The following is a 24,477-nucleotide window of genomic DNA, read 5'->3' on the forward strand; positions in this document are numbered from 1 at the left end:
GAATGGCCTCAAGATGGCCCAGGAGAGGTTTAACCTGGATATTAGAAGGAACTTCTTGACTGAAAGGATTCTCAAACACTGAAACAGGTTCCCCAGACAGGTGGTTCAGTCTCCACCCCTGGATCTGTAAGAAAGACAGAGATGCGGTGCTGAGGTGCATGGCTTAGCACCAGACTTGACAAAGCTAGATAATAGTCGGACTTAATAATCTTAAATGTCTTTTCCTACTAAAACGATTCTGTGGTCCTACGATAATCAGCGTAAAGGTTACGCCTGGCTCTATCATTTATCAACACACCCGCGTTCCTACCCACGTTAATTCAGGGACTTTGTTCTGAGGGACCTTCGTCCCGGCCGCCTTGGTTTCAAAGCACACTCAAGGCTGATTTCAGTAATTAGCCTTCCCTTTCTCCGCACCGCGGACAGCAAAGCCCCGGCCCCGGCCCGCCCCGCCCCGGCCCGCCCCGGACGACGCGCCGGAAGCTGAGGGCGGGGCTTTGGGCAAGCCAATCAGCGCGCGGGGGCGGGGCCGCGGCCGGCCGTGACGTCACCGTGTCTATGGTGGCTGCACAGTGACACGTCTCCTTCCGCGGCGGCTCCCCGGGAGGGGGCGGGAGCGCTCGTTCTCGCGGGATCCCGGAGCGGCTGGCTCGGCCCCGCGCAAAGCCGGGACGGCAAGACCGGGCCGCCGGCGGGGGGGACGCCAGCGGCGAGGGTTAGGCGGGCGGCGCGGCGCTGAGCGGCCATGGCGGGGCAGCAGTTCCAGTACGACGACAGCGGCAACACGTTCTTCTACTTCCTCACCAGCTTCGTGGGGCTCATCGTCATCCCCGCCACCTACTACCTGTGGCCGCGGGACCAGCACGCCGGTGAGCGCCCCTGCCCCGGGCCAGGCCTGCCGCCCGCCCGCGTTCCTTCTCCCTCTACACCCCATCTCCCGCCCCGGTACGGCGGTAGAGCGGGGCCGGAGCCGGCCCTGCGGGAGCGGGCCCGAAGCGGGGCCGTTCCGCCCCGCCTGGAGCAACCCGGCCGGCACTGCGGGGGGTACGGCGGGGCGCGACCTCGGGGGCTGCCCTTTCTAGGGTACAGGGGGCTGGTGTTCTAGAGGCTGTCAGCCATTTAGCGGTACCCGGGGGCAGACGGCAAGCGGGAGCCGCGGAGCCCGCCTCCCCGAAAGCACGCCGTGCTCCGCGCCGCCGCTCCTGCAGAGTCATTGCTGCGCTGGGGTCTCAGGCTTTGTTTTGGCTTTCTTCGGTTGTGGTGGGTTTTTGTTTGGGTGTTTGTTTTTTCCTCCCCCCACACTTGTCTTCCCGGCGTGTTTCAGGGCGGATGACCTGAATTTTCACCGTGGGAAAAGAATAAGCTGTAGAGTTGAGGCCAAAGAGGAAAAGTTATCAGGCTTTGGATTACTTTTTTTTTTTCCTTTAAAGCTGTAAGGTCGCAGCGAGTGTGGAAATGGGGCTTTAATTTTCACCGCTGCAAGTCATTGTTTAACGTCCAAAGATTTCTCTTCCACCCTTTGGGAATATGTTTTGTGCCCCCCCGAAAACGTCCGAAAGTTTCTCTGAACACTTCTAAATTTCCTTCCCACAGTCATTTCCCTCTTTGTCTTTCCTGCATCCCCTCTGTTCTTGGAAGGAGAAGGCATTTTGCCTTTGTGTAGGTTGCACAGGAATACGTTTTCAACGGCAGCTTTGAGATGGGGAAAGGTGTGGGAATTGTGTTTAAGGGCAGGGTATTAAATGGGCAGTAGAGCAGGGATGCTTGACGCTGATTTCCGTCGCTGAAGCTGCTGACCTTTTAGAACACTTGTGCTTGGCAATCTGAGACGAATCCCTTCTGTTCTCTGCATCTTTCCCCCCTCACTTTCTGGTGGTGATTTAGTGGAGGGTTTTTTTATGCCGTTTTTAAATGGCTTGCACGGTTCTGTTTAACCTCATTTATAGATGTGAAACAGATATTCAGCAGTGAAATCTTATTCCTGTAGCTTTTGGTAAGGAGTAAGTAGAAAAAGGAAAAAAGATTGAATAAATTCCGATTTGATGCTCAGTCATCACAGTTTATAGTCTTGGTTGCTGACAAACATGCCTGTGGTTCCTGTTGGGGCACTGGCTAGGGAATCTCTGCGAAGGGCTGATCTCTGCCCTCCAGATACTACCTGTTGTGTGGCTGAGGAGTTTAGTTCTTGCTGTTGGAAAGAAATGTTTCTCTGCCTTGAGTGTTGCAAAAGGGAGGCGTTGTTGGTGGTGAAGACATTTTGTAATCTTGGTGTTGTTTTTAAGGAGCAGGGGATCAGAGAGAAGAGAGGAGAGAACTTCTGTGACCTTTTCCCAAAACTCAAGATTTTTGTTTTTATTTTTGTTCCTGGGAAGGCTGGGAGACAGTGGGGGGAGAAATACACCACTCTATCTCATAAATATTTTGCTTCTTCCATAGTTCAAAGCTGCCCCTTAGGAAAACTTGTGACTTCACCTAGGTGCTGGTACAGCCTGTGGTGACACTCAGTGCTGCGAACCTCAGTTTCAAGGGGCCGACAGAGGCAGCAAAGGCTGCAGACATGCTGTTGAACTTGGAAACGCTTTAGTTGCCTGATATTTGATCTTCAGATAGCTTTACAGACTGGCAGAATGTGAAAAAAACTTCACTTTGGGTACAATCCAGATAGTCCTATTCCAAACAGACCTGCCTTTAAACATTACTCAATTCTTTTAGTCAGCGTGGTCTAGTGTGTGGCAGGCCTGCTGCACATCAATTCTGCAGTTAGAGCTAGGCTCTTACAGAGCTGTGTCAAACCATACTTTCCAAAACACAAGGTAAATCTTATTACACTGTTGGTACAAAAATGAGTCAACTAAGTGAAAGTTGCCAGGCACGGCAATGAATGGAAATGAAAGAAAGATTTCTGCCTCGTAATTGTCTTAATGGATTTCAAAATGTGACTGTGCTCCTGATTTTTAGCATGCAGTTTAATAGCCTGCCTACAGTCTCCTGCTTGAGTTCTGTCTGCAGGCTCCTTTTGAATGAGGAGCTGGTGTGGTACAGATTGCATTCAAGGCTAATGGAGCACTCCTGTGCTTCGCTGTGCTGCTCTGGTGGTTGAAGTGTCTGGCTGTCATGCCTCTCCTTTCCAGCAAAGTCCTCCTGGTAGTCTTCACACAACTTCCTGTGTGTACAGCTGTACTTGAGCCAGCATTTGAACTGGATTTCAGCAAGAAATGAATGCCTTGTGATGATGCAAAGCACCAGCTGTTTAGCCATGGCTTTTGTTCGCTGAAAACAACCAGCCAAAACAGAACACGTGTGTGTGTAGTTTTGGAAGTTAAGAGAACATCTGTGTCTTCAGAAGAGAAATTTGCCAGCACTGCTAGCCTCTGATTCCTGTAATAAGCAGGGATATCTAGACTTTGATAAGAGATGTTTGTTCTGATACAAATTTAGAGCAGTTTCTCCAACCAGGGCCACACTGGATCAGCTCTGCCAAGCCCCCTGCTTGCTGGTGGGCTAACTAGCTGCTTCAGCCTGCTGGGAGGGAGAAGACTGAATTGGAGTGAGGCTCTGATGCACATCACATACCTGCCCTTCTCATTTCAAGACCCTTTTGCAGTGTGAACCAGAGCACCCAAAAGACAGGGCAGATTCCTTTTCTGGTGAAAACTGGGTTGGAGGGCGAGCTTCAGCCCACTGTGTTCTAAGAGGAGGGTCTGAAGCAAGAGTGAAATGTTTATAGTGGGGAGGTCAAGCTTTTGGTGCCCACTGTTCCCCATGCACTGCCAGGACTTGCTGGTTCTTGATGCAGTGGAGTGAGAGAAATGAAGAGTGCACAGCAACTGCACCAGCAATTTGGGAGTTGCTGGTGGTCTGTAACATTGCAGGGTTTGTTCTGTGCTGCAGTTCTGTAGTAAATGCCCATGGGGTAAGTAACACTAATAAAAAAGAAAACCAGCATTTGCTTTTGCCATAGTGCACAGTACTTAGGAAAGTAAGTCTGCAGCTGCACTGCTGTACTACTTTGAGAAAACACAGAAGGTGTTGGCTTGTGTCAGATTTCTAGCAGGATAGGGTTGTTTGGGGTGGGTTTTTTGGCAAGCCATTAAGTGTTTGCTCTTAGTTCTTTCTAAACCAGCCTGACTTCTGCAGGCCTTCAGAGAGAGTCCCTGGGAACGTTGCTGCAGCCTGCAGCGGGGATCGATGTGTTTGTATCTGGGAGGGCTTTGCTGTGCTGTGGTAGTCACCCTGTGAGCCTCAGCCTTGATAAAGCAAACAAACAGGTAATTGACTTTGTAAAACGGATTTGGCCTGGTGACTTTATCCCCTCGGTGTTCCTTGGAGAGCTAATAATGCTTTTGCAAAAGGTTAATTGTTCAGCTTTGTCTTGGGCTGCAGTTTCATAACTGCTTTGAGGTGGCAGTGCTCTAACAGAGAAAGTCTTTATTTCTCCTCCTCCCCTGTGCCAGATGGAGCACCTGAGCTGTGTGAGGGACTGGAAGAAGTTCATTTGAGCTGCAACTGATTTTGGGTGCATTTTTGTGCGTATTGCTTTGAATGTTTTATTAGTTGGTAGCTAGGATTCACTTTGTGGGTGTCTGGGATGGTGCAGAATGAGATTGTGAGCTGGTGGGGCGAGGAAACTGGTAGTGGTGATGGTGAAATTGCCTCCTTGTTTATCCTTCACTTGTGTCTTTAAAACTTGTGTTTTATTGGGGGGGAAGAGAAAACCCACAACAGTTCATACTTGTTGTGGATTGTTTGTGTTTTGGGTAAATACTTATCTAAGTTCATCATAAATTAGCTGTGGGGAAGGGGGCCTGTAAGCAGGCTGCAGAGGGTCTGTTTGCAAAGGCCTGCCATGATGGGATGAGTGGCAATGGTTTGGAATGAGAGAAGAGCAGATTTAGATTGGATGCCAGGAGCAGGTTCTGCACCAGGAGGGTGCTGGAACATTGCAACAGGTTGCCCAGGGAGGTGGTTGAGGCTTCATCCCTGGAGATCTTCAAGGTCAGGCTGGAGAAGGCTCTGAGCAGCCTGATCTAGTGGAGGATGGCCTTGCTGACTGCAGGATGGATTGGACTAGATGACCTTTGGAGGTCCCTTCTAACCCAAACCATTCTATGACTCTTCATGATTTGGAAGAACAAGTATGGTTGCTAAAATGTTGTTCTGGCATAGATTAATTTCTTGTTGTCTTAAATGAGAACTTTGAAGTTGCTTTTCAAAAAGCCAATGGTAAGAGTTGAAGATGTTCTTTGGTGTTTTCCTCAGCAGTTAGGGATGGATAAGTGCCCACTGAAGTATCTTTGTGTTGTTGACCTTGCTGTGAACCAGTTTTACTGTAGGCTTGCGTGGATTAAACATCAGCATCTAGAAAGGAAATGAAGAGCAGAGTGGCTGTGGTTGGGTAACGCAGCAGTTGTTGCACAATGCTGGTGTTTGCTGAACTAGGTGTACTTTTTGACTTCTACCTGTGCTGCTGAATTGAGAGAGGCAATTACAGAGGTGTGCTGAAACAGGTGGCTAGAGATTGTGATGTGCTTTGTCGTTAAGCGCATATATCTGTGAAAGTTTGTGGTCTCATCCAATCGTTGAGTTGTGTCAGGTCTAGGTTAAGTAAATTACCCTGTTTTGGGGCACTGCATATCTATAATGCATTACAAAGCTGCTGGAAAGAACAAAAAAGGCTCCAGGACAGGGTTTCAGCTGAGCTCACTACCCTCAGTTTTCCCAGGGCAGGTTTAATGCCTGGAGCTGTGGTACCCTTGGGTCATCATCTCTACTGAAGGCTTGCAGCCTCTGTGTGTGGCTTGCAGCTCTTGATGCGTTTCACAGGTACTAGTTTCCAAGGCAAGGTGGAGAGAGGATGACATGCTGCAAGTAAGTTTTGTGAAAGTCTGTCTTTAAAGTGATTTTGGCATTTCCTAGGCTGCAGAACTCTGGCACTTTGTGTTCCTTGCTAAAAGAAATCTCTCTGGCAGCCAAGCAGCATTCTCCTTTGGGTGAATTGTCCACAACTGGTGGGTGGAATAGTTCAGGTGGACCTCCTTGCATTTCTTTTTCTAACAGAGTCCACTGGAGCTGTGTTTTAGACCTGCTGCCTTTGCTTTTCTGAGCAGCCTGAAAGCAGAAAGGACATAGGAGACTAGGACATACTTCTGTTCTTTCCTGCTGTTTGAGGTATAATGATGGAAAACCTGCTGCCATTTATTCTGGAAATTAGGGGTTATTAGTTTTTGGTTGCTCTAAAAGCTGTGTGATCTTTTTAAACTTCTGTGTGCTTTAGATCATCATAGAATAGCTTCAGTTGGAAGGGGCCTTAGAGATCATCTGCTCCAACCTCCCCACCGTGGGCAGGGACAGCTCCAACTACACTCATTCAACCTGGCCCTGAACACCCCCCAGGGCAGAGGCATCCACAGTCTCTCTGGGCAGCCTATTCCAGAGTCTCACAATTCCTGTACTGAAGAAATTCTTCCTAAGATCCAGTCTAACCCAACTGTTCCTCAGCTTCAACCCATTCCCCCTAGTCCTATAGCTGGACACCCTTATGAAAAGTCTCTCTGCATGATTTCAAAAGCCTGTGGATGCATTACACCTTTGCTTTTCAAGGCTTTCTAATACCTGTGTTAAAAACTGCAGGAGAGATTCACTCTTGTTAAGAGTTTTACCCATCAGATGAGAAGTCATTTTGACTCGAGTTTAAGCATTTCCCCCATGCTTGGCTCCCTGTAGTGCCATACCAAAGGACAGTGCCTAAAGTGCACTGTGGACTTCCATGAGGAGCCATGATCTGGAGCTGGAAGAAACTGAGAACTCTTACCTGCTTTTCAGACTCAGAACCTCTTCCCTGACAGAGGAAGGATTCCAGAACTAAAGCCCAAAGGAAGTACAATCCTTGTTTCACTGCAGAGCTTTACCCTGAGCAGCATGTAATGTGTTTATCCCTGTGTGCTCAGGGTCTGCAGGATATTGCCAGTTCTGTGACAAATCCACTTGTGTGAAAAGGAAGCTCCTTGGGAGAGGAAGGCAAAGCAAAAAAGGACTTGATTTACCACAGCTTGTTCATTAGGAACACCTTGCTGCTTTTAAGTGCAGTAATTATCTGGTATTCTGGCTCTGCCAGCCTGTATTTTGTTTCTCCCCCCCCCCCACCTCCCCTTGCAACTAGTTTCTTCCTAGGAAGTATTTTCTTTGATACAATCACATAGGTTGTCTGTAAATAAACAGGAAGCCTGTTTTTCCTGCATACAGGATTGTGGATTTCTTACCCAGTGCTGTGTTTCCAGTGGCTTTCTGCTGTCTGCACCTCTCCACTCTCCCGAGGAGCTGCCTGGTTTTGAATTCCAGGAGCCAACGTGTGTTAATGATGACATGTGACAGAGGAAGTGCCTCAGGATAGCTCTGAATAATTTGAATAATTCAGCCTCAATTTGGGAAGGATTTGATTCTGTCTTTATGTTCCAGGCAGATAACTATAAACAATCATTCATCTTTTTAGTGCCCTGTTTCCTTTTTGGGGTTGTTAATCAAATAGGAGTCCGTTGGCATCCCGGGCTGGGAAAGAAATTAATGAGGTGCTTTTTGCTTTGGTATGGTTTAATCAGCTGTGATTAGGTTTGATCCAGAGCTGTTCAGAGGCATGTATTACCAAAAAAAAAAGCAATAAAAGGGATGGCTTCTTAGCATCATGTCTTGAATCAGTATTTGTCAGAAGAGGTCCCCCTCTGCAGCATAGCTATTCCAGGACATCATTGCTAAGGACTCATCTGATTTAGGTGTGTGCTGTTTACCTTATCCAAAAGGCTTAATTTTTCTGACATCACCTTTTTTTTACTTCCCCCCCACCCCCCTTAAATTTGTTTCCTATTTTCCCCTTTTCTTTCCCCTTTTTCCTCCCTCTTTCTTTCTTTCTTTCTTTCCCCTTTTTCCTCCCTCTTTCTTTCTTTCTTTCTTTCCCCTTTTTCCTCCCTCTTTCTTTCTTTCTTTCTTTCTTTCTTTCTTTCTTTCTTTCTTTCTTTCTTTCTTTCTTTCTTTCTTTCTTTCTTTCTTTCTTTCTTTCTTTCTTTCTTTCTTTCTTTCTTTCTTTCTTTCTTTCTTTCTTCTTTCTTTCTTTCTTTCTTTCTTTCTTTCTTTCTTTCTTTCTTTCTTTCTTTCTTTCTTTCTTTCTTTCTTTCTTTCTTTCTTTCTTTCTTTCTTTCTTTCTTTCTTTCTTTCTTTCTTTCTTTCTTTCTTTCTTTCTTTCTTTCTTTCTTTCTTTCTTTCTTTCTTTCTTTCTTTCTTTCTTTCTTTCTTTCTTTCTTTCTTTCTTTCTTTCTTTCTTTCTTTCTTTCTTTCTTTCTTTCTTTCTTTCTTTCTTTCTTTCTTTCTTTCTTTCTTTCTTTCTTTCTTTCTTTCTTTCTTTCTTTCTTTCTTTCTTTCTTTCTTTCTTTCTTTCTTTCTTTCTTTCTTTCTTTCTTTCTTTCTTTCTTTCTTTCTTTCTTTCTTTCTTTCTTTCTTTCTTTCTTTCTTTCTTTCTTTCTTTCTTTCTTTCTTTCTTTCTTTCTTTCTTTCTTTCTTTCTTTCTTTCTTTCTTTCTTTCTTTCTTTCTTTCTTTCTTTCTTTCTTTCTTTCTTTCTTTCTTTCTTTCTTTCTTTCTTTCTTTCTTTCTTTCTTTCTTTCTTTCTTTCTTTCTTTCTTTCTTTCTTTCTTTCTTTCTTTCTTTCTTTCTTTCTTTCTTTCTTTCTTTCTTTCTTTCTTTCTTTCTTTCCCCTTTTTCCTCCCTCTTTCTTTCTTTCTTTCTTTCCCCTTTTTCCTCCCTCTTTCTTTCTTTCTTTCTTTCCCCTTTTTCCTCCTGCAGCTGTTAATGGAAAGCTGAAGCCAGTTCCAAACTCCCAGGTCTCTGATAGTTCTAAACCACTCTGTTTCCAGCCCTGTTCTCTCCCAGGGTTGTTTTTTATTTGACCTCACGCCAGCTCTTTAGCTCACCTTGCACACCTGTTTTTCTTTTCTCCATGGTGCCTTCCTCTAAGGGCCTTCTGGAAGCTTTTTGGCATGGTAAGGTGAAAGGTATTAGCTGCTCTTGCAGAGAGAGTGCAGGTGGGGTAAGAGAGGGTCATCTGATAGCCGTGAGGCTGGACAAAGGCAGGTTTGAGAGCCGGGGCATTGTGTCACAGGGTGGCACACATGTTTGAAGACAAGGTACAACAGCTTGTTAAAAACATCCTAGCCAAAACAGCAGAAGGACTCGCATCCTGTTAGGCTTACTTTTACAGGATTAAGTAAACAGCATTCTCTTAGCCCCCTTCTGTTTCTCCAAGAGCATTGCTAATCCCTTCTCATCTTTTGGGTATTTCTGCAAGCAGCGTGGTCAGGTAGGACAGCTACAAACAGCCCCTTGGTTGTGCTGCAGAAATGGCCATGGGGCTGTGATGGAAGATGGATCAGGTGGCTGAGCTGGGTCAGTGTGGCTGAGCTGAGCAGTTGGCTTCATCTTGCTTCAGCACTGCACAACTGAATTTATTGACTGTATTTGCAATGAGCAGTTCATGCTTAACTCAGTTTCGAGGTCCAGCTTGACAGGGTGCAGGGGTTTCTCATGTAAACTATGTTCTTACCCTAGAAAGGTTGGACTTGGTGATCCTTGAGATCCCTTCCAACCTGGTATTCTATGAATCTATGAAACTTAAGCACCTTTGTCTTCTGTGAGGTTTGTGATGTCTGATTGTTCATCAGTGTCTTTTTTTTTTCCCCATAGTTGGCCAGTGACTGTTTAAAACCCACAGAACATTTTCTTCCTTGTTTCTGTGACAGAGCTTTTTAGTCCTCAGAGCTTAATCAGTCAAGTTTTTAATGCCATCAGCTATTTGTCTGTATTTATTTATTTGAATGTGATTTGAAATGCCAGTTCTCTCTGCTGGTTGTGTCTCTTCAGTTTTGCATTAACAATTGTGGTTTCATTTTCAGTAACAATTAGCTCACTTCTAGTTGTGCTGGGTCCAATTCTGAATCACTGGAGATCTCCCACAATTTTTTGTCTTAAAAGAGGGGGGGGGAAAAACTAAATTGCAGAGAGAGGATGCCAGATTCATTTGCATTCTGCTGGTGGGGAGTTAGTGTTGCACTTTAACCCTGGGTTTATTGTCTCCTGAATTTTTCCTTCACAGTGCTTTCCAAAGCCTTACACAAGCCAAACTCAGTGGGCAGTTACTTAACCAAATACCAGTCATGTTCTTTTTGTGTGGAGAGCTTCATGTTTAGTACCTGTTTTAAGGATGTGAGCAGCCTTTGCCCACCAGAGGAGCTGTGAAATCCTTCTGTGGTTTTGTGTTGCACGAAACGGAGAGACAAGTTTGGAAGCTTGCTTTGAAGCCCAGCAAGAGCTGGATCAGATGCAAGGGAGTGAATTGTCCTCTGCTACCTTGCTTTCTCCTCCTCTGGGAGTGATGGGACTACTGTTTTTCTCAAGGAACCCCATCAAGCTGTGTCATGTCATGCTGTTTTGGGGAAGATACACTGCATAGATTAAAGTAGTTCAGAGTAAGCCACTGTACTTCTTCTGGTCCCAGTACCTTGTCTCTGCCAGCTATAATATTTCTCTGCTTTTACTAGTTCATGAGTGGCTGGGTGTCATCTGTGCTCCTACTCTCTGCCAAATCAACCAGAGTTTAAAATGTCCTTCTCTGCTCACAATATTGACATTTATGGTTGTGTTTCCCTGGCCCCTGGTAGTTGGGTGACTGCAAATTGAAGTTCCAGATGTTTAATCTTGAGTTGCATGCTTGCTCAGAAATTCATTTAGGTCACCAAGCACCACATTCCACCTCCAGTATCTTCAGGATAACTAAACAGAGGTTGGCTTCCATAATCACCTTTGAGATACTAGCCAGGGAAAAATGGTTCCATGTACCATAACTACAGGGTATGAGGGCATCACCTTGTTCAAAGTGCCAAGTTGAGATTTAAGCCTTTGTGGGATGTGATGGACATGTGCTTTGGATCAAAGCTGTTAATACAGTTCCTTCATTTAGATAATTCACAAACTTTGGAAACTGGCAGATTTAGTCCCTTGGTGCAGCTGCAGTATCCAAATGCACTGAGGCAGGAAGAACTTTTATCTTCATTCTTTCTCATTTAGTCTGAAGAGGGCCCAAGTGGTCTTACTGTTTTGCAGGGAAGATGATTAGTGACCTACCCACTTGAAGTGTTGCAGGTGAGACTGCACAATCTGTGGATAGATGAGTTACTTAAACAGGAGTGGAACCACTTTCTAACACAGTTTCAGTGCTTACTGAATTTCTGTGGCAGCTATTTGCTTTTTGCCATGCCTTTTCTTAGCATCAAAAACTTTGACCAAGACTAAGTTGGTCTTAAATACATCTCTGAAAGACCACTAACAACTCTTAAGAGGGAGAGCTTCCATGCCTTGTCCTGGTGATGCTCACAGTGTAAATACAGTTTCCTCCCTGCAAGGATGTGGGAGGAAATCATGGTGGCTAGTTTGCTGGTAATGTGTCTGCTCTCTTGCCAAGGGCCCATATTACTGAGCTTCCATGGCTTACAAATAACCATTATCTTACTCTTCCTTCCCCCCCCTTCAACAGGAAAAACCTAAATGAGAGCAAATTATGAAAAGCAGATGTTGCAAAGAGGAGGAAAAAGCCTCATGTTTTGAATTGAGGAAGTAGCTGCACTCTTCAGTTCTGTATGAACGCTGTTTTGCACGTGGGTTAGGCTTTTGGGGGTTTGTTTTTCCTGCACACAGTAGCTGACATACTGCAATGGGAGGCTTGTTGGAGCTGGTTATGAAATGGCAGAAATAAAATTTGAAGGTGCACAGAGAATCATGGAATTGTTTCAGCTGGAAGAGACCCAAGATCATCAAGGCCAGCTGGTAACCCAGCACCACCATGGCCATTAAACCCTGTCCTGAAGAGCCATGTCCATGCATTTCTTGACGGCCTCCAGGGGTGGTGACTCCAGCACCTCCCTGAGCAGGGGTGGTGACTCCAGCACCTCCCTGAGCAGGGGTGGTGACTCCAGCACCTCCCTGAGCAGACTGTTCCAATGCCTACCACTTTTTCAATAAAGTTTTCCCAACTCTCCAGGCTAAAGCTCCCCTGGCACCATTTTGGGCCATTTCCTCTCATGCTATTACCTGATACGAGGGAGAAGAGACCAACCCCCACCTGGCTTCAACTTCCTTTCAGGGAGCTGTGGAAAGCAATGAGGTTTCCCCTCAGCCTTCTACAGACTAAAGAATGCCACTTCCCTCAGCTGCTCCTCATAAGGTTTGTTGTCTAGACCCTTCACCAGCTTCTCTGCCCTTCCCTGGACATGCTCCAGAACCTCAGTGTCCTTGGAGTAAGAGGCCCAAAGCTGAACCTCAGTATTCAAGGTGTGGCCTCACCGGTGCCCATTACAAAGGCACAATCACTTCCCTACTCCTGCTGGCCCAGAGCCAGGCAAAGATTGGGTCTATAAGTGATGGCTGCTATGTGGCATGGAGAAAATAGAAAGGATTCCTTTTAGAATAGAATTAACCAGGTTGGAAAAGACCTTTGAGATCGAGTCCAACCTATCAGTCCAACACCATTTAATCAACTAAACCATGGCACCAAGCACCCCATCCAGTCTCTTCCTAAACACCTCCAGGGATGGTGACTCCACCACCTCCCTGGGCAGCACCTTCCAGTGGCCAATCTCTCTTTCTGTGAAGAACTTCTTCCTAACATCCAGCCTATGAATAGATAGCAGAGAATAATCTGACCAGCTGCTTGGTTATGGATGTTTATGGACGATGGATTGTATGCAATGATCTTGAAGGTCTTTTCCAACCTGGTCTGTTCTATTCCTATCTTGCTTTTGATGGTGTGGACAGTGCCAAACTAAACAGATATCGAAGCAAAGAGATGTGCAGTGTCACTCAGAGAAAAATGATTTCCCCCCACCTCTAATACTGGAGGACCTTTTGTTAGTCCTCCAGCTGACCTTGTGCTACCTCCTCCTGTATTAAATCCAGGATGAAATGAGCATGTGCTGCTTTTGTCAGATTGGTTACTCACAGTCTCTCTCTTTTCTTTTAACAGAGCAAATTCGATTAAAGAACATCAGAAATGTGTATGGAAGATGCTTGTGGTACCGTTTGAGACTCTTAAAACCCCAGCAAAACATAATACCTACAGTAAAGTAAGTGCATTGCAGTTGCATGGCATCCCATTAAAGCAATTCCTCCATTTTGATCTTTCCAAAACTGTATATTGTGTAATCAAAGCAGCTGCAATTAGTTAGACAATGATAGCTTTTTGTGTCACAGAAGAAACGTTTGCAATCAGCTTTATTTGAATAATTAATAGTTCATCATTCCTCTCTGGTGGAGCTTGAGAGCAGGATGGATCCTGTTTGTCCTCTGTGAAATACCTGCTGCACGAAACCAGGGAACCTCAGCAGTAATGAATAAGTAAACAAAGCATTTATTTGCTCCCAAAAAAACCCCAATAATCCTCCCTCCCTGAAATGAGTGGAGCTGGGATGTCTTTTGGCTTAAATATTTAATCTGTAGGCATATATATTCAAATGCACAACAGCAGTAATTTGTGTATTCAAAGCTGATGGGTTTATGTCCTTCATTTATTTGTTTATTGCTCTCATCCTCAAAATATTTTGCTGTCTGTTATGCCTCTGTTTCAGCTTTTTTTTTTTTTCCTTTCCCTTTTAAAGCATTGACTTTGTCTAGGATCAGGTTAAAGTCACCCCTTCAAAAACAGGAAATATTATGTAGCTGCTGAGGGGAGAGATGTAAAGGTTGGAAAGAGCCTTTATTGATAGTGAGTTGCCTTTGTTTTTTTTTTTAAACAAAGTGGAAAAGAAATGACTTGGATGTCAGGAGCAGTTTTCATCTGTGTCAGAAGGGGTGTTGTAACTGAAATCCTTAGACCTGCTTTAATATTTCTTCCTCTTATAATATTACTTCTTGAAGACTGAGATCAAATGGCTTCTTATGTTTATTTTTAGAATTATGCTAGAGCCAGTGGATTTGTGCATGTCAAATACATTTTTCCCCTCCCCCCCCAATTTTATTTATTTATTTTTCCCCTTCCAAACAGGAAAATAGTCCTCCTTGCTGGCTGGGCATTGTTCTTGTTCCTTGCATACAAGGTTTCCAAAACAGACCGAGAGTATCAAGAATACAACCCCTATGAGGTTTTACATTTGGATCCTGTAAGTACCAGCCCCTTTCACTACCCTGGACTGCCATAACTGTTGATTTTTATGTCTAGATGGCAAGTGTTAAGACTTGGGGGTGTTTTGAAACACACCAAGTTAACTTTTTGGTGAGTGTTACTTAGTGGTTTTGTTCAGCTTTGGCATCTGCAGAGGGACCTCGACTGACTGGCCAGGGAGCTGGGATTGTTTAGCCTGGAGAAGAGGAGGCTCAGGGGTGACCTCATTGCCCTCTACAACTACCTGAAAGGTGGTTGTAGCCAGGAAGGGGTTGGTCTCTTCTCCCAGGCAACCAGCACCAGAACAAGGGGACACAGTCTGAAGCTGTGCCAGGGGAGGTTTACACTCGAGGTGAGGAGAAAGTTCTTCACCGAGCGAATCATTCGTCATTGGGATGTGCTGCCCAGGGAGGTGGTGGAGTCACCGTCCCTGGAGGTGTTCAAGAGGGGATTGGATGTGGCACTTGGTGCCATGGTCTAGTCATGAGGTTGGTGGAGACAGGTTGGTCTCGATGATCCTCGAGGTCTCTTCCAACCTTGGTGATACTGTGATCTGCTGCATGTTGTAAAGTCAGTTGCTAGACAATCTTTGCTCATACCTACACTAACTTACAGCTTCAGTGTCTAACTCATTCACAATTCTAATGACTTCCTTAAGGTAGTGAGAGCAGTTTTTCAATGTCTATTCTGAATCCTACTCTGATGCTGTTTCCCTTGCTTGGTACAGACAAGCAAGTTATTGATTTGCCCTTTCAAAGTCCTCTCAGTGGCCATTTTTAGGGATGCTGCTGAAGAAACTGCATAAGGAATGGGGATTTATTTGATTCACAGCTGCTGTGCAGCAGTATTTCTCTTGTAGATGAAAGGTTTCACTGAAGGGTGTTGGTGGTGCACATTTTGATGTAGTAAAGGTTACTTTGCATCTGTGAATGCAGGCAGCACATTCTAAGTAATTAACCAGCCAATGTTATTAACAGTGGACAAAAAAAGGCTGCAGAGTTTATCTGGGAAACAGATGCAGTACTTCATTTGTATTGAAAGCCTGGTTATAAAAAGTTATATATCCCAGGGAGACAAACAGACCTCCTGGATATCTCTTAAACTCTTATTTAGTCTTGTCACAGTCTTGTCTTCATCTTAACCACAATACCTGAAGCAAATTCTCTGCCTGTGGTTATTATTTCCTGATATAAAGCTGCTCTTTTGAACAACAGTAGAGTCACCTTTTCAGTCCTGCTCTGAGGCATGTTTTACTCTCTAGTCCAAGGAAGTACCCTGTAGACACAGCTCAGCACAAGAATATGGAAGAAGGTTGACTGGACCTGTTTTGATGTATGTTGTTAGTGTGGGAGAGCTTAGCATGTATATAAACATTAACATCTATATTTCTTGCCATTAGTGATGTGGCTTGTCAGGATAAGGGTAAGGCACCATTGCTGTTCCTACCCTGATTCTAGCTGGACAGGTAAAACAAGCCCTTCCTGTTGTGTTGTTTAAACTCTGCTCTGTTCCTCTGTGACTGCTGACGCACAGGAACGAGATAAATTGTTGTTATTGAATGGTATCTGCTGGACCCATGCAGCTGAAATGTGCATTTATCTGGGTTAGCTTCGGTTAAACAAACCAGGCCAGGCATTAGGTCATCCAAGGATTTGCTGTTGTCATCTTTGGCCAATTTCTGCAAGTAACAACCCTGAAGGGGGAAGAGAGAAAAGAAGTGTGTAGTGAATGGTAACTTAGTATTTATTAATGAAAACTTGTACACAGGCTGAAGACTCTTAGCCAGGCAAAGAAACCAATACTAGAATGCTCCAAGAACTGATGGAGTGATAAAGCATATTGTCTTAAGGACAAGCAGAATTACAGCCAGAGATGTTACAAGGGGGATGAAGAGATGGGTGTGAAGAGGCCACAAGAAGGCTGCAGGGGGACTGTTTCCAAAGGCCTGCAGTGATAGGATGAGGGACAATGGTTTCAAACTAAAGAAGAGCAGATTTAGATTGGATGTTAAGAGCCAGTTCTGCACCATGGGGGTGGTGGAACACTGCAACAGTGGAAGTAGTTGAGGCCCCATCCCTAAAGATATTGAAAGTCAGGCTCTGAGCAACCTGATCTCGTGGAGGATGTCCCTGCTGGCTGCAGGGGGGTTGGACTGGATGACCTTTGGAGGTCCCTTCCAACCCAAACCATTCTGTAATTCTGTGAGCATCTTTCAGTAAGTTCTGTGTTTATTCTGCAGCTAAGGTCAGCATGCTACACTCCTCTACCACAAAATGTTGGGAAGGTCTTCTGGTAATGGTTCTCTGAAAGTTAGCAGGTAGCTTATCAGAAAAAAAACTTTACCTGCACTTACTCTAAAGCTGTGTGGGTTATCCTGACTAGTGAGGTTCACAGTCCAATCTGAAAATGAATGCACTGGGGGCTATGTTGAGTTATTTAACAGTGTGCTGTAGTAGAATGAAAATCAAGTCTCTCAGATGCAGGTAATGCATTCCCTTTGTTCAGGAAGTTGGGAATAATTGATGGGTAGGATGAGTCTAGTCAAAGGCATTCTTCAGTGGCAGGGCAAACCACTGTTCCTGGTGAGTGACAGATTTATTTCTGCCTACAAGCTGCAGGTGAGCCAGCAGTCTTGATCTCTGAACTCTTGCTTAAATACAATATTGCAGGCGAGGATTCCTTGTAGTCATGAATGTGTTTAGGAACAGATTTGTCACACAGACAGGAAGGATGAATGGCATGAACAAGGTAGTCTGGGGAAAAAAAAAGTCAATACCCAGTCATCTGAATGTCTTTCTATTTTGTGTTAGACTGTGACTTCTGACTTGATTTAAAAATGTAATGGTTACAAAAACGTTATGAGGAGAAGAATACACCCATGTTTCCATGCAAGCCTTCTGTAGTTTCACCATCTCATAGAATCAGTAAGGTTGGAAAAGACCTCAGAGATCATCAAGCCCAACACTTCATGACTGACTAAACCATGGCCCCAAGTGCCACGTCCAGTCCTTTTTTGAAGGCCTCCAGGGCCGGTGACTCCACCACCTCTCTGGGCAGCACATCCCAATGGTCAATGACTCTTTCTGGGAAGAACTTTGTCCTCACTTCCAGCCTAAACCTCCCCTGGCACAGCTTGAGACTGTGTCCTCTTGTTCTGGTGCTGGTTGCCTGGGAGAAGAGGCCAACCCCCACCTGGCTACAACCTCCTTTCAGGTAGTTGTAGATGCCAATAAGGTCTCCCCTGAGCCTCCTCTTCTCCAGGCTAAGCAACCCCAGCTCCCTCAGCCTCTCCTCACAGGGCTGTGCTCCAGGCCTCTCCCCATCCTTGTTGCCCTTGCAGAACAAATCTGTAGTGCATTGGATGGTTCAGAGGCATACTGCCCAAGGTGCTTTAGAATAGAGATCTGGAAGAAAGGGTTTGATTGCAATGATTTGCTAATGAACTCCAACCTTTTCCTTCTGGAAGGGAGCAAGTATATCAGAAATTAAGAAACAGTACCGGGCGCTGTCGTTAAAATACCATCCAGATAAAGGTGGAGATGAAGTTATGTTCATGAGGATTGCCAAGGCCTATGCAGCGTAAGTTTCTGGGTTTGGGGTTGGGTTGGGGGTTTTTTTGGCCTTCAAAAAAGTGGGAACTTGATTTTTTTTATGGGGAGGGAAACCTTTCAGGCAGTAGCAGGGATGATCTGAGCACCCGGGGGAAGATGTTTTCGGATAGGTAATGAAAGTCACAACGTGTCTCAGCTCAGTGCATATTTGTTCTGTACAAGTCAGGAAGGAGAATGTAATTGTTTAGCAACTGTCAGGATGCTGTAAGGTGTTAGGTCTTTGTACTAAACTTCCATGTCAGCTAAGAAAAGGGTTTCCAGAGTATGATGCATATTAAGTCTTAAAGATGACAAAGAACAAAATGAGTGGTGCGGTTTTTAACCAGCCAGCCCTGTCACAGCAATTCTGAAGCACTGCTTCAAAAATAAAGAGGCTGTTCATTTCCAGACAGGATTTTAAGCCTCCTCCCATCTAGTGACAAAGATGTTTCATTCTGACTCTGTTTTCTTTCAGCTTCCCCATGTCCCCTTTCATTTGTTGCCTGCCTTTTCACTCGGTGACTGTTTCATGTTACCTCTGTAGTTCTTTTTTCCCCTTTTTTCTCCAGAGTGTTTGTTTTTTTGACCTTTTCTCTGTTCAGAACTGCCTCTTTTCTTAAATCTGAGAGGTGGTGCTTAATGTTACAATTCTATATAAAGGAAATCCTTTTTCATTGAATTTTTCCACAATCAAGATGTGAGTTTGGATTTTGTAATGCCATACATAACATGGAATGTTGATACAGCTTCTTTTGTTCTTTCCTACTCTAAATGATTCCTAGAATGGTTTGGGTTGGAAGGAACCTCAAGGATCATCCAGTTCTGACCCCCCTGTCATGGGCAGGGACACCTTACATTACATCAGGTTGCTCAGAGCCACATCCAGCATGGCCTTAAAAATCTCTGGGGATGAGGCTTCCACCACCTCCCTGGGCAACCTGTGCCAGTGTCTCACCACCATCATGGGGAAGAACTACTTCCTAACATCCAATCTGGATCTACCCATCTCTACCTTTGCTCCAGTTGGTGTTGTGCTTTCTGCTTTGAAGTCAGTTGTCAATGTGTTTGACCTTGTGAGTTGTGGTGGGTTGAAAATTCCCCTCCTACTGCAAGAGTCCTATTTGGGGTGAGAATGTGAGGCGAGAAGAACCTCGCCTGTTGGGGTGAGGTGAGAAGAACCAACAGCAGGCTCTCTTGAGCAGTTTGGAAATGATGCTTTCTGCTCAACCACATCTGTGTTCCTATGAAAGTCTCTTCAGTAGGTATTGCAGTACCACTCTGGCACTGCTTGGTGAGCTCCTGAAACATCTCACTTCTTTGCTTTGCAAGCCAGCACTCAAAAGCTTGGTGATAGAGTTTGATAGTGCAAGAGCTGTGGCAGAGGCATATCTTGATGAAAATGACTGGCTTGGGAAAAAAAAGCTGCCCATTGAATGAGTCTGCTTGTTAGCAGTTGTGAGACTTAGAGGCAATCAGGAGATGTCTGACTCGTTTGCTGGGTTTCTTCCATGAGACAAAACTCTTCCACGTAGTGAACGAGTGAGTGCCTGCTGTTCTTTTTCCTACAGCAGTGCTCTGCCTTCTAGTAACAGGGAAACTGTTTGAGGTGTTACGTTATTGCCAAGAAATTGTCATTTCAGAGCAGGCATAGAAACTGTAAGGTTTAGGAGGTGGTGTCTTAATTTAATTCTCTCTTCTCAAATACGAAACTGGGGAGTTCCAGGGGAGAAAAAACACAACCCAACCAAATGCACACATGCTGAAAATCATCAATGAGAGAAAGAACAGCTCATATGGACAGCTACTTCTGTATCAGCTCCTCTTGTACATTTTGTTTTGTCTTTCAAAATTTGCTGCCCTGGAACCTGGCATTGAAAAGTGCTCTTTGCTGATGGGTACCCAGCCACCCTGAGGAAAGGGAGATGTGGTTGTTCCATCTCCTGTACCAAGGGGCGGCCTTCTGTGCCTGATTTCTTCTGCTGTCAGGGTGCTGAAAGAATCTGCCTGTCTCATGGAGCAATACAGCACCACTGTTTTATATCAGATTCCATACAAACAATAGCAGAAGCAGTTTAGCTTGCCAAACCATCTCTGAAGGCCAGCCTTAAGTGTTGCCACGTTTGAAAGTTGTTGTATGTTAATGACTGAAGAATTGGTTTCTGTACTAACTGACTATCTCTTCTTGGAACTAGCTTAACTGATGAAGAATCACGAAAGAACTGGGAAGAATTTGGTAATCCAGATGGACCACAAGGTAACAACTGTGAAAGACATTTCTGTGCCCTGAGCTGTGTGGTATCTGATCGTTGCTGAAGCACTCAAGTCTCAATTATGTGTAGAGTATCTTTTTCCTATGATTTGAAGCTATCCATCAAATGAACTTGATTGTGAAACTGGCTCTGGGGTGGTGGTGAAAGGCAGGAAAGGGTAAGTATCAGTATCTGGAGAGACTTGCCAATATTAAAAGGAGGTATGAGTAACAAATGGGATAATGCTTACCAGGAACATGCCAGTTTCAAACATTTCCTTGATCAGATACTGTAAATGGACATTAACAAATTAAGAACTAGCCATAATGCAATAAACCCACTTTGAAGGGAGGTAGGTGAGGCTATGTTAGCATTTAAATAAATGCTGTATACATAGCTGCCTTCCACTTGCTGGCAACAGTACTGAGTGTAGCTCTCTGCCATCTTCATCCTGAAGAGTCCTGGTGATTATTCCTATGCTGGTTGATTGTTCCTGGGCAGGTAGCTACATGAAAATAATCCTGATGATCATGTGTTATAGTTTTACAATAGATGATCCAAACTAAAACAATTTAAGACTGAAACTAAATAGATTTCCTGCCTTCCCCCCTTCTATTTGCAATGGATGAGTCACTCCTAAAACATCTTTGTGACCACTCTTTAAGCTGACTACCTTTGAGGAAGAATATTGTGTTTCAGGCTGCTTTTGATACTGATTACAAGCAGTGATCTGCTCTCTTGTTAGGTCAGGCTTTCACAGATCTCAGCTTGTTGATGCCCTGCAGTTTGTGGGAGGAAGTTGGGCTGCATAGCTACATGGAATAAGGCTTTGAAGTGCTAAATGGAATTTGTAATGTAATTGTGAAGTTACAGGATGACATGAGGGAAATTCTTCTTTTTGAGTTACAGCCATCCAGTGTAGGAAATGAAGTTTACAAGGGAAAAAGACCCTCAGCTCTTGAACCAGTGTTTCAAAGAAACAATCTTCCCTCTTCCTTCAAAATAACCCCAGCTGTCCCAGCTAAGTCATAGCCTGACAAAGGCATTTCTGCCTACAGAAGGAGGCAGAGCTACTACGACCAATAGAGTTAAGCAGGAAACCAGGCTTGTGCATAACAGCTGACTGAACTGATGGCTGTCATCTGTTGGGGACAGTATCAGAATAGCATCTGAGTATATAGGGGATCCTGTCCTTATTTAAGCTTATATATAACCTGTCCTTATTTAAGGCAGTAGTCCTCATTGGTGCCTGCTAATGCTGAGGAAAGCATGGTTTGTTTGGTGGCTTGTTAATGGGGTTTTGTTGTTAAGCAGGCCCTAGAGATTTGCAGAGTCTTTTTTCCTCTTTTCTTGATTTCCTAGAACTTGGTGTTGGAATAAGAAGTGTTTGTGATGTTCACTTTATTGCCACTAAAGTGTCTGAAGACAAGCTATGTGATGCAGTTCTCTGCTCCTTGTGTAGAGAACCATGTCTCTTGGAACTGATTCTTTATTACCAATCACACCAAAAGATGAGCTGGCAGAGGATTCTGGTTTTGCAATTGACAGCTTAGAGCACTTCCCCTAAAGTGACCAGCTAATACAACTTTTTACTCAGCTGCCTTGTAGTTCGTGTGCTCACCACACTCTATGTATTTTAAACTGCTGAAAACTCTGCAAGGCAAAGCTCAGAAATCCTTCCATCAGTGAAAACATTTCTACTATACATTAAGAAATCCTGCTTATCTATTTCACTGCATGAAGCTGAAGTCTTTGGTATTTCAGGAGTTGCATTGAAATCTTGCTGTTTGCTTGCATAGCAGAGTGAATTTCTGATTTCCTTTGATTTTTGCTCAATGTGTTAGATTTTTGCTGATTGGAGGGTTAAGCATGAAGAGTTTTGTGGGGATTGGTGGTTTAGATTTGGGGTTTTTTTGGTAATTCTTTTATTTTGGGGAAAAAAAATGAAAAGCTCTCAAACAATTCTTTTAAAGCAAACGTCTTTCCTTTCATCCTTACAGCTACAAGCTTTGGTATAGCTCTGCCAGCTTGGATTGTGGATCAGAAAAATTCAATTTTGGTGAGTCAAGTTACTTAGCTCAGCATTTGAAAAGGCTCTTTCAAGTGGTCACCTTTAAAATCATAGAATGCATTGGGTTTGAAAGGACCTCTGAAGGTCATCTAGTCCAACCTCCTGCAGCAAGCAGGGACATCTTTAACTGGATCAGGTTGCTCAGACCCTCGTCAGGCCTGACCTTGAATGACTCCAGGGATGGGGCCTCCACTACCTCTCTGGGCAACCTGTTCCACGACCCTCATAGTCAAGACCTTGCCCAAAATGTTTTTGCTTAAAAGGTGCATAATTAACTAGAACAAGTAATTAATACAAGTTTGTTTCACATGCATGTTTGAAACAAATTTCAGGAGTCAAAGGTGTTAAGAGTAGCTGAAATCTAATTTTTGAGAGCAAAGTATTAGTATGCTTTGAAGGATCTCATTGCAGTGATAGCAAGGTTGTGTTGTGGTCACCTCTGCCACCTCTGCTTTCTGTTGCAGGGAAACATAGAACTGTTTGCTGGATTTCTGTAGCTCCATTTGGTTTGCCTGTGATGCTGTAGCCATGCAGGATCTGAATGTTCTTTCTGTTGCCAAGTGTTTGCCTTACCTGCTTGATTTCTTTGAAGGTGGTAATCGTTTCTGTCCAGTGCGCCCCAGTTTAGCTGCCAACTCTTGAACTGTGAAAGAAACCCCCCAGAGACAATGTAAAGATTACATACACTGAACTGATACTCCTTATTTATACCCTCCCCCAACTGATTATACCACTTCTGGGTTGTTCCTCTGAATGAATGATAGGTATGATGCAACAAGCTTGCATTAATTTGTGGTATGCTTGGGGTAATAAAAATATTTGGCTGTATTTTAGGACAATGATGAAACAAGTGTGGTATTGAGTAACTGAAGTATCTAATGCACTCTTTCATCATTTTTCTCTAGGTTTTGCTTGTGTATGGGTTAGCATTTATGGTTATTCTTCCAGTTGTTGTGGTAAGTATCCTCTAATTAATGTTCCCCACTGTGTAGCCAAGCTGAGACATAACTGGAGTTACTCATTCTTGCTTTGCATGGAGAGCCTGAGCAAACAAACTGTGTCCTTGTATTTTTGTTCATGTGGGTGTTTTCTTTTGTTATGGGGAGAGTGTAGCTGCTGTGGAGTTTCCAACCAAATATGCAGTGCCATGATAGAGAGAGGGCTGTAGGGAAAATGTCAGGTTATTATAAGAATTAGACTGAGTTATGCCTTGTGCCTTCTGTCATTCATCACCTGAACATTAATGTGATGAACTCAGGAGGATTTTCAGTGGTGGTACTGTAGAGCCAAGACTGACCTGATGCTACTAGAGTGATCACTCAGGTGGAACAGGTTGTTGATTGGGTGTCTCCTGGCTGCTTTTGTTTTCATACCTTCAGTTTTTATATTGATCTTCTGTACACCATGAGATGCCTGTCCTTGAGATTTCTTTGTGTGAGGGATCAATTCCAAGGTGAGTGGTATTTCAGGGCTGAGGTTAGCCCCACAGTATGGCTTTTGAACAGTGTCCCTTAGTCAGGGATTCTGCACTTGGGGCATGGAGTGAGGAAAGACTCAGAAAATTGATGCCCAGAAACCTTCATGTTCTGGCAAAGATGATTTCCATTTGAGAAAGTGTCCTGGGGTCTTGGCAACTGCTTGCATCTCTGTGTGCAGAGGCTCAGCCAGGCATTATCCCTTCTCTTTGGGAGTCTTTCTGCATAATTGGAGATTTAGTATAGAAAATCAGATGTGGTGGTTTCAACAAGTTGTTGAACAAGAGTTCTGCAATCCAGGGTACAATGTCTACATGTTCTTCCCATCTTCCCTTTTATGTTGGTGTCTGTTGATGCTGTATTGTACACATTGCACTTGTAGTGATTTACACCAGGTTTACCATAGCTCAAGTGAAAGTAAACATCCTTCCTCTTCTTACAAAGAAATGTCCTGAGCAGAGGAAAAACATCATCTGCCTGTTCTTACCCCTGTACCAGATGTGGACTTCTGCATTCAGGCTTGTCACTGTAAATTTCTTTTATAGTCAGTGGAGAAGAGTAGTCATTTTTATGGAGCAAGTCATTTTACCATTTCATTCTGAAGTAGAAGTACAGGATGATTCATGCCTTTAATGGGCCTGTTTCTCTTTTATGAATCAATAAAGAAGCTGAAGTTAACCACAGTCTGCTCATCCTGTATCTCAGATAGGCATCTAAAATAAGGTAAGGCTGGTTCCACCCTTTGAATCCTGATCAACACCAAAGGAATATACTGAGATCTATTTCTTCCTAGACCTCCACTGACCTAAATAATGCCCTGTACATGAGGCAAGAGAGACAAGATGTCTGCAAAAGCACTTAGGGCAGCCTCTTGCATGGACTGCCTATGGTCATATTTATTCT

General features: G+C 44.2%; 1 protein-coding gene across 1 annotated transcript in view; it reads left to right on the top strand.

Moving 5' to 3' along the window:
• The first annotated feature begins 551 nt into the window (after positions 1-551).
• Positions 552-24,477, top strand: part of SEC63 (SEC63 homolog, protein translocation regulator) — a 49,038-nt gene continuing 25,112 nt past the window's right edge. Inside the window, exons 1-7 of the mRNA XM_009896428.2 lie at positions 552-869; positions 13,056-13,155; positions 14,073-14,187; positions 17,656-17,768; positions 19,972-20,033; positions 22,029-22,087; positions 23,005-23,055. Coding sequence (XP_009894730.1) covers positions 746-869; positions 13,056-13,155; positions 14,073-14,187; positions 17,656-17,768; positions 19,972-20,033; positions 22,029-22,087; positions 23,005-23,055 — 624 coding nt within the window. The 5' untranslated portion in view covers positions 552-745. The remainder of the gene's footprint in view (positions 870-13,055; positions 13,156-14,072; positions 14,188-17,655; positions 17,769-19,971; positions 20,034-22,028; positions 22,088-23,004; positions 23,056-24,477) is intronic.

Source organism: Dryobates pubescens, chromosome 28, assembly GCF_014839835.1.
Source record: "Dryobates pubescens isolate bDryPub1 chromosome 28, bDryPub1.pri, whole genome shotgun sequence".
Lineage (NCBI taxonomy): Eukaryota > Metazoa > Chordata > Aves > Piciformes > Picidae > Dryobates > Dryobates pubescens.